The 10,072-nt window shown below is 34.2% G+C and overlaps 1 protein-coding gene across 2 annotated transcripts; it reads left to right on the forward strand.

Moving 5' to 3' along the window:
* On the forward strand, positions 1-9,611 carry LOC130900951 (protein cortex-like). 2 transcript variants are annotated; one of them, XM_057811969.1, is made up of 8 exons: positions 1-67; positions 2,407-2,591; positions 5,987-6,162; positions 6,222-6,439; positions 6,489-6,803; positions 8,150-8,311; positions 9,242-9,386; positions 9,444-9,611. In XM_057811969.1, exons 1-8 carry the CDS (start codon positions 59-61, stop codon positions 9,551-9,553), a joined length of 1,320 nt encoding a protein of 439 aa, XP_057667952.1. In that variant the 5' UTR covers positions 1-58; the 3' UTR covers positions 9,554-9,611. The 2 variants fall into 2 exon arrangements, with proteins under 2 accessions (XP_057667952.1, XP_057667953.1); XM_057811970.1 differs by lacking the exon at positions 6,489-6,803 and having other exon boundaries at positions 13-67.
* The last annotated feature ends 461 nt before the right edge of the window (positions 9,612-10,072 follow it).

The raw sequence follows: 10,072 nt of genomic DNA on the forward strand, positions 1-10,072 counted from the left end.
GTCATTAATAATTTTTAGTTGTTTGTGTTAGTTAAAAGTGCTAGAAATAATTTAAACAATGGCTCTCGTAAGTAAATATAAAAACCAATGTGAATAATTTATTATCATTTGAAATGAAGTTGATTAAATAATGATCAGATTAACTAATTTTTAGAACGATTTTTTTCTAAAATTTTAGCAAATATTTACACATGGTTGAAAACAATAAAAAAACTTGTTTATTCGTCAGCTAAACATTTGTTACAGTACAGGTCTCAACACATTTGAAAACTGCATTATTTTCTTTATTCAACGTACGAAATTAATATTTTTCCCTGCTACCGGTGTACTAATCTCTCGTTCGTTACAAATTAGATTATGAAAGCTTTATTTACATTTACAACAGGCAAATATGATTTGAAAACTTTCAATTCCGTTCACGATACAATTCTAAAAATTTGCCATCGAGCTTTCAAATTCAGTCTTTCTGGAACCATCTATCGTGAATTCAATGAACCACCCCTATGACTGAACCAACTTTTCATGTCATACTGTGCAAAAGTTTCAGCACAAACCGATTATCCAGTCTGGCTCTAAACTCCAATCAGTTCCAGCAATCATCCTTCTTGGGATAAGCAACAAACAAAATTTAATACATCTCTAAACATATTCCTTAAGCATGAAACACAGGAGGATATACTGAAATAACGATTTATAGATATTATCAATTCTATTTCTTATAATAAAATTCTGTTGTATCTAAATCTGAGGTAGGCGTAGGTTGTGTCGAAGCCAGATCACATCAAATAATCAAACGACATCAACTACCATCTTTCGCTATCGTCTACAAAGGAGAATTATATGCAATCTTCCAATCCTTGAATTCTCTATCCCCTGACGACAAATAATCAGTTATATGAACATGAAATATGTCTAATACATCCTATTATTCAGAATATTCATGACCGTCTTGCAAGCTCTGGTTTTACCATTAGTTTAATCTGGATACCGTCTTGAACTGGAAATCACTGGGCTAGTTGTAGTAATAAGCTACATGAAATCCAACGGTCCAACGACTGCAAAAATCTACCTCCCACGCAGACTAACTATATCTGATGGCCGCTTCTGATATTCCCAAATGTCTGCACTGCAAAATACCACTTGCAGTTAACCATTATAAAGTTGGTCAGAATATTCCAATGAAAACCGTTACCATCAGATAGAAAATTCGCTCCAAGAAAATTTAAATAATGCAGTACAGTTACCACTCCTTATCTATTATTTAAAAGACATTTGTCTATGTAATGAACTATAAATTCTTAACGTATTGTTGGTCAGTTGGTCAGTAATTCGAGTATTTAATATATTTAAAAATTTATATATAGCTTCTTATTCATGAATTTAGGTCGAATTGTATTATATTATAACTTAAAATATTATTATAATTTGAATGATAACACGTGACAGAAAACATGTTTCTATTGGTTACTGCGGCTATGACGTAGAAAGTAAGTAAATACTGAAACGAGGTTGCCGTGTATCACCTTTCAAACATCATGCTGTTGTCTGAGGAAGTAATTGTTTGTTTATTGCGATTGGTGTTTTTGTAAGGGCTTCAAACACTATTCTAATTGAAATGATGGCCGAAATAGGATTTATCGAAGCAAGATCGGACAATCTACGTTGCTACGTTCTTTGCTAATAATCAATTATTCGGTTGAAATACGTAGATTAAAAGCAGATACGTAAGTACTACTAATTAGACTTTCTTATAGTAACGTCATTGTCACATTTGTTTGCTTGAACTTTATTAAAATGTAGTCATAAAGATGGTACGTTTGAAGGTTTTTTGTTGTTTCAATGCCAACGGATGAGGTGTTTCCCGAAATGCCCTTTTCCGGTTTTTCTGGTAATCGAATTCGGTTGGAGTCCCTTCGTATAGCTTGAAACCATTGTTTTCGTCGCTTTTCCTCTCGAGATACTTGCACGAAAACTTTATTTGGTGTTTTTATACTAGCGTTTGTACATTCTGGCCCAACGCTTCAACTATACATCATCTTGTATTCTACAAAATTGAATACCCACAACTTTGCGTGTATATCTTTAAAACCCAACAAATTTGTTTAAACTGTATTCAATCAAGTCTGTTTACTTACTTTCTACGTCACACTCAGTCATGTGACAACAAATGCGTTTCCACGCGTCATTTAGTTATTTAAATTTTTGTTTTTATGAACTTATACACCGTTTAAAAAAATTAAAAATAATGTATGATTAAGAACGATATACTAAAAGTAGTTACGGTATAAAAAAAGTATGCAAGGTCCCTATTGTATTATAACTGTACCATGTCTCAATTGTCTTAGTTGTCGAGACACATTAATTCTAATAAAAGAAAATAATATTTTTTTTTCTCAATAAAACTAGGGTAGCAGACAATTTTCATTTGATAGATTCATTCCAAGACGACCTAATATAAGACTCGAAGCAACGTTTGATTTAATTAACACGAGTGATTCAGCAACAGTATGTAACAAATATGACTTTATTGAAGATGATACGTTTGTAAATACTGCCAAACAGAGATATTGCAGAGAAAATTATAGAAAATTGTGAGTAATCCTTTTATTTGTCATTAATTTTGATCATAAATATATTTTATGGAAAAAATACATAGAAAGTGAAGCTTGTTAAGACTTTAATTCTATGGAGAGTACAATTGCTTCACTATTTCTTAAATATTCGTTCTTTTTCTGTTTATTGACGATGTAGTACGTTTTTATTATAAATATTATAAAGTGCTATAAAATAAATAAAAATTTAAAATAATGTATGTAATGTTTTCGGAAAAATTTTTAGCGTAATTGTTGAAACAACGAAATAATGTTAACAATTTATTTATTAAGCTCTTTTCTCTTAACACATTATTACAAGAAACACAATTTAAATTATACTTGTACTTAAAGGGCTATTTCCTTCATCGCTCTTAATTTGTACTTAACGCGTAGCATCATATGCTGGACAATTTTGCGAATTTTTTGAAATATCCTAAGTCGTAGCTGTTGCTCATTTCCGGCTTCCCAGCTCTTATCCTACTATCATACAGTTTTCTCTTCAATATCGCCCAAAACTCACCAATAGAGCGAGCCTAAGGAGCATTTGGGACATTATCTTCATCATCTTTGGTTGATCTGACGTAATTGCAAGAGGCTAGATTGGAGATCCGGTCAAAATATTGAGTCATTGCGCTAATGTGTATTAATATAATCAAATAATTTTGGAAAACAACTCCCTGTATAAATATGTCCATCCTCATCCTTCACATGTCCGACATAAAGACATGAAATGCGTGCCTCTAATATGGCACTCCAGACCAATACTTTATCTTTTTTTGGATTCATATTTCACGTTATTGGAACAATTTTCTATTTCATCTGTGTAAAATCCATCATATCCTTTAATTTCTGAATATGGTAAGGTGAAATATTTTTTGTCAACAAATGATCACAGCTCTGTACGCTGTAAAGTGACGTGTACGTCAGCACATCGGAATTCAACGCTACTTACTGATCTTCAGTATATTTTTTATATTTTGTTTAACCATTTCTCTTTAGTTCTTGATGGTGGTATGGGAAACCCTAAATCAGTGAGCTAAAATCTGAATTATTTACTTTGGTCAGAAAAAATTAACCAAAACACAAACATGACAATAGAGAGATATAAGACGAAGAGCAGGTCTAGTGTATACGACTTTAAAGATGATAAAGATTGAACAACTGCTCTGGTACGGACATGAGATGAGATTCATCACAGAACAGGTGGCCGAAGACGATGTATTAACCGCAGTATAGTAGAAGACGGGGGAGATCCTCAAGGACCTGGAAGGAAAGGATTGATCAGAACATGGGAGACATAACTATCCAGGAAAACGAGTGGATGGATAGAAAAGTGTAGCGAAATGCGGCAAAGGAAGCTGTAGAATCCTTAATGAAAAATTCGTTGCCTTCAATTTAATTATTTAGAATAAAATTGAACAAAAGAACTAGGTTGGGGATAGGGTGGTTATTCGTTCATTGGTTAGGAGTGATCCGATTTGGTAGTCTCAATCTGTCTGCTCCACGCAATCTGTATGCCCCTTTTTTCAGCCTTATTTAGCGAATTGGTGAACAATCCCAATCCTACGTCAAAAACCCTCGTCAATTTAACGACGTTCTTACAAGTTTTGATATTTCTCCCACAGATATTCTTGTCAGTTTTGATATTATCTCTTTATTTACCAACATCCTCATCGATGAAACTTTGTATATCTTGAACACTAGTCACCACATCGCCCAATATTATCTTTCGCTCATCCAACATTGTTTGTCCAACACCTACTTCATATTCTACCGACAACTCAAAGGTGCCCCCATGGGATTCCGTCATTGCCAACATTTTCATGGACCATTTTGAAAATAAAGCATTATCCTCGTGCCCTCTCCGACTAAGTTGTTGGCTACGATATGTTGATAACACCTTTGTCATTCGGCTCCATGGAAGAGATACTCCTGCTCCATCTGAATGGCGCACATCCTTGTATACAGTTTACGATAGAGGTGGAGGAGAAGTCATCTCTGCCGTTCCTTGACGTCAAAATCAGAAATGTTTTTCCACGCGGTTTCTCTCACTCCGTCTATCGCAAACTCCTTCATACCAACCGTTTCCAATGCTCAATCCCATCCACATTCGGCCCAACTCAACTCTGTCATTGATACACTCGTATCACGATCCCTTTCGATGATTGACGAATCCAGTCGATCATCTGGAATCAATATTTTTAAAAAACATTGATTCAGAATGGTTACAACAAATATCAAAATTTCTAGGAGCATCCACAAATTTTCATCTCCAACAGACAAAATTTGCAGATTCTTTAAACCCCACGGTATTTGTGCAATCTTCAAACCCAATCATAAACTCTCCTACCTAATCAAATCTGTCCATATCTTCGTAAATCTGCTTACCTCTTAATCCTTTTAAATACAGGTACTTGATGATGGCTCTATACTCCAATTTTTCGATTTTCACAATTCCGGTGGACATATTTTTTCTGTTAATTTATTGCGTAACTCTGGTTTACTTTTTTAACGTCGTCAAACTTTACACTGACACTTCTAATAAGTTATTGTTCGTTGCGCAATATTTTGGTAATGCATGGAACTGGTCTAGGCTAACTATACCAATACATCTCGTTAACAAAATGGATTAAAATTCTGACAGCTAGTTAGAGGGAGAAACAGACCAATTCCTGTTTTTAAGTTATGTTAATTTGACATTTGTCTTACAAATATGAAAGAATTTGAGAACTATTTTCATTACTTTTAATACAATTTAAATGAACGAAAACTTATGTTACATACGTTAGCCGTGGCGTAAAGGAAACATATGAAATTGAAGGGAAAGACGCAGACCCAGCGTCGGTTTAATCGTTTTGATAATGGAGATTTGACCCTTGAACATCGTTCGCGCTCAGGTCATCTACCTACAAGAGATATTAAGGTTACAAGGTAATCAGTAGAAAACCAACTTAATACAAACTCCCTTGGACCTTCTAGAAATTCAACCGAACGTCGAGTAGATAGGTCGATTCGTGCGCAAAGTCTTGATGTACGTCTCACGTTTAGTATTCTTTAAAATGATTAATTGAAATGGTTGAGCTATCAATGCCAACGTATTTAGAAGACATCTGATGCGAATGTATGAGGTTTAATTGGAGATACGTTCACCTTTAGTTAAGCGAAAGTTCTCTTACAACAAGACATACTGTGGAAGTTATATGGAATAATATCCGAGAATTTCTATTATATCCAATATTTAGTACGCAACTGACACCGTCAGATTACTATTCATACATGACGAAATTCTCGCGAGAAGGAAAGAAATTCAACCCAATTTTGTAGCATCTTAATCCAAATTATGGTTACCAAGTTGTCAAGGAGCTTGTTTCGAGTATTATTATTTTTTCCAGTTTGAAGGAAGCGATGTTTTTTGAGAAGTATAATATTTTTGAACTCTCCAATTTTTATAAGAAAAAACCAACGGGAAAGGAAATATCCCATTGGCCGGTGAAACCTCGCAACAAACCTCTGCTTCCCGGATCTCCATCAATGCTGCTAGATTTACCCGATTTGGATATGCATTATTGTGAGTAACAAAGATTTAAATAAATTATGATAAACTATGAATTTGACTTTTAATTTTAGGTAGAAATGTAGTGGATTGGGGTAAAAGCGGATATATTGGTACCATATACGACTATAAAATCCATTTATGGCATCCCGAGAAAAATATCAGAATCCAATTAACAGATATTAGTGGAAATATAGTCGAAAATTGTATCAAATGGAATGCGGATGGGAGTAAATTATCGACAGCATTGGTTGGAGGAAGCTTAGCAGTTTACAATATGCAGCTGAATAAAGTAAGGGAAAAACAAATGGTTTTTATATTATTAATTTATTTTTTTATAGACCACACACCTTGGTACTTGTCCTTGCAGACTAACCCCGATGGGCATAAAAAAAATGTGTTCGATAATCTCTGCTGAATGGACGAAATCTAACTATATACTAACCGGATGTTCTAAAGGAACTTTGACGCGTTGGTTACATAATTTAAATTACGCCAGATTCCGCTATAGGGCACATGTGGGAGATATCACCAAACTCATATTGTCCTGTAAGGAAAAATACATAGCTACGACAGGAATCGACAATAACTTGGTCATTTGGACATATCACGAGATTGAACAAAAGTTAAATATCAAGTGTATATTACCCACGAAGGTGAGGGGGTGCAAAATCCAATATATTTCTTCACGGAATATAATAATGTTAATTTCTTCGAAGTTTCTACGAGATGGTTTATCCAGAAAAACGTATTAAAGCTGAATAATAACTTCATTTTACAGGTTGCGCCGCCAGGCTGCGCTGTTGCTGTAGCCAATCCCATCAACGTTCAACGTAGGAGTTAACGGCTGCTTGCTAGGAGTTACCTTTTTTTAACCGACCGTCGACATGGAGCTCTCTCTTATTGAGAAACAGCGCATCAACATCAAGTTTCTTGCAAGGCTAGACCAGAATGGCCATGAGATTTCTGAGTATTTGAAACAACTTTATGGAATCAATTGTCTGAAAGAACCAACCGTAAACAAATGATTAAAAAAATTTCGGGAAGTCTGAGAAGAAGTGGAAGGAGATTCTCGCCCAGGACGTCCATCGACAGTTCCGATGAGAATTTGAGGTTGAGTGCTGTGGGAATTGGTTGGAATCAGCAGAAAGAGGGGACTTTCTCAAGCGAGTTATCACTGGAGACGAATCCTGGTTTCACAAATTTGATGTGGAGCTCAAATCTCCAAGTGAAGAAAGCAAGCTTGCAGAAGAACCGAGAAGAAATAGTCCAATGTGAAGACAATGTTGATCGTTTTCTTCGCTTCTGGGGGAATTGTTCACACAAAATTCTGACATAAAAACTTGAAATGGAAATCATACCTTGAATCCAAAGAGCAAAGAGGGATAAGTGCTGTGAATATTGGTTGAAATCAGAAGAAAGAGGGGACTTTCACAATTGAGTCATCACTGGAGACGAATCTTGGTTTCACAAATTCGATGTGGAACTCAAATCTCTAAGTGAAGAAAGCAATCTTGCAGAAAAACTGAGAAGAAATAGCTGAAGTAAAGGTCCAATGTGAAAACAATGTTGATTGTTTCTTCGCTTCTAGGGGAATTGTTCACAAGGAATTTGTCCCTTTCGGTCAGAGAGTGAACAGAAATTTTCAAGTTAAAGTTTTGAGACGTCTCAGAGCTCATATGGCCTGAGTTCGAGCGGATTTTGCACAAGGGGGCGGGTGGATTCTTTATTACAATGCCATCCACGACGCTCGTTGTGTGGAAGCTATCAAGGCTGAATAGACACAACAACTGAACATCATCACAACTGAAGACTTGTTGTTACCAACAATTGAAAGGACGTTAGCAAGTGCATCTTATCTCAGAAAGAGTACTATGAAGGAGACCATATTGAAATACTCTAATAAAGTCATTATTGAACTTTTATACGTATTTTCTAAACAAACCTTTCATACATATGTGTAAGGTTTATTTTTTGAATTATTGAATTATCCCATTTTTAGGCCATTGCTTGGCATCCCTGGAAAGACTCACTGCTGGTGGTGGGCGACGTTGATCGTTTTTATTTATGGAATGTTCAAAATATGAATATGTTACGTTCAATCAAATTTGAAAATAGTTATATCGACTGTTTAGCTTTCAATCCATTGTCAGCAGAACTTCTGGTGAGATTTATTCACTTTTTTACAATAGAAAATTGATTCTTGTACCAATTGATAAGTTTTGATTAGCTACGTAAGGTGAATTAATAAATTATGACATATATTCAATTAATAAGTGAATATACAGGGTTTTATAGTGCTCTTTGCAAAAAAATCGCAAGTGAGTGGATGACATGAAAGGAATTTCTCATATGACCACTCGTTTCTGAGTTATGACTCTTCAAAGTTGCGAAATCAAAACATATATTTCAGTATATTACCTAAATTGTAGATTCGAACATTATGATTTTCTGATGGATGATTACGTATGTCAATTCAATAAATAATTCTACACTATTATCTGGAGGCCAGGGGTGACTCATGTTCAATTGTTAACAATCCTTAACTTTTACAGGGACAACCCATACAATCATAGATAGCAAAAATGAATTTTTCAATCGATTTTGTTCAGCTCGAGACTCGAAACCGTTCGTCATAGAGAGACATTCTGAAGAAAATTATCATAATAATGGGTAATAATTGAGTAGATCCATAGTTTTTTGATAATAAACTGATTGGTCAGCGATACTTAGAATTTCTCCTCAATGATTTGCTACCATATTCCTCTAAATATTCGCAGAGACATGTGGTTCACTATGGAGCATCTAACCACTTACTACATAATCTAAAAAAAAACATTTTTCCACGTTCCCCTGAATTAAATACAATGGAATCATTTTTTGATCGTTGAATAAACACTTCCATTGTGACGCTATAAGGCAGAATTTGAAACGCTCTTCCAAGTTCAAAGAAATAACTCGCGGTCGTTGTATGACAGAATTATTTTCAATTGCTAATATTTTTCATCATGTCCCCAATATATGAGCTATATAGTATAAGTTTAATCACATAATCCATCCTTTTGGCCGTCAAAAACTAATGCGTTTTTTCCAGTTAAGTGTTACATTTTGCGAAAATGACGATAGAGAAATGAGTTATTTGAAAGTGATGAAAAATCTTGACCAAGTTGTTGATGAAGTTAGGTGTAACGAGTTTAGGATACCTTACTTATTATGGGATCATACTGGAACCAAATTGGGTGAGTCTCATCAAATAATTAGAAAGTACAAATTTTAATAAACTAAAAATTTTACAGGTACTGCTAGTACTGAAGAAAGTTTCTGCATATGGAATTTTTTTGGAAGAACAACAAAAGAGGAAAAGAAATTTCTGAAAAAAGAGAAACGAAGTTTTCCAGCAATTTAAGGTTAAAATATTTTCATACGTCATGTGTTTTAAACTAATAATTACATTATTATCCAAATTTTGATTTTTTTTTTCCACCCACAAGATTTTCTCCTATTTTCAGCTGAATATTCTACGTGAATTTTTCTATTATAGAGATGGGAAAGAATTTCTACTAGGGGTAGTGGTATAGTAATCACTGTTACACATTTTGTCCCATTTTCGTAATTATTCATTTAAACACCGGTCTATATTCCAGACTTTCATTATTACGATACTAACGGCAATTGTGAAAAAGAATTCAGTAAACGGCATTAGCAATTTTAATTTACCTAATTCAAAGTAACGACGTACTCGAATTTTTATTTTTATGAATATGTAACGACTAAACGAAGTGTTATACCAGCACTAAATTCTTCTGAAAAGAATTATATTGTGTTTTTTTTTATTTTTCAAAAAATAGTAAAGTTACAAGTATCATTATTATTCAATTTTTTTACAATGAAAAGAAAAGATACATCACATTTGTATTTAAATCAA

Source organism: Diorhabda carinulata, chromosome X, assembly GCF_026250575.1.
Source record: "Diorhabda carinulata isolate Delta chromosome X, icDioCari1.1, whole genome shotgun sequence".
NCBI lineage: Eukaryota > Metazoa > Arthropoda > Insecta > Coleoptera > Chrysomelidae > Diorhabda > Diorhabda carinulata.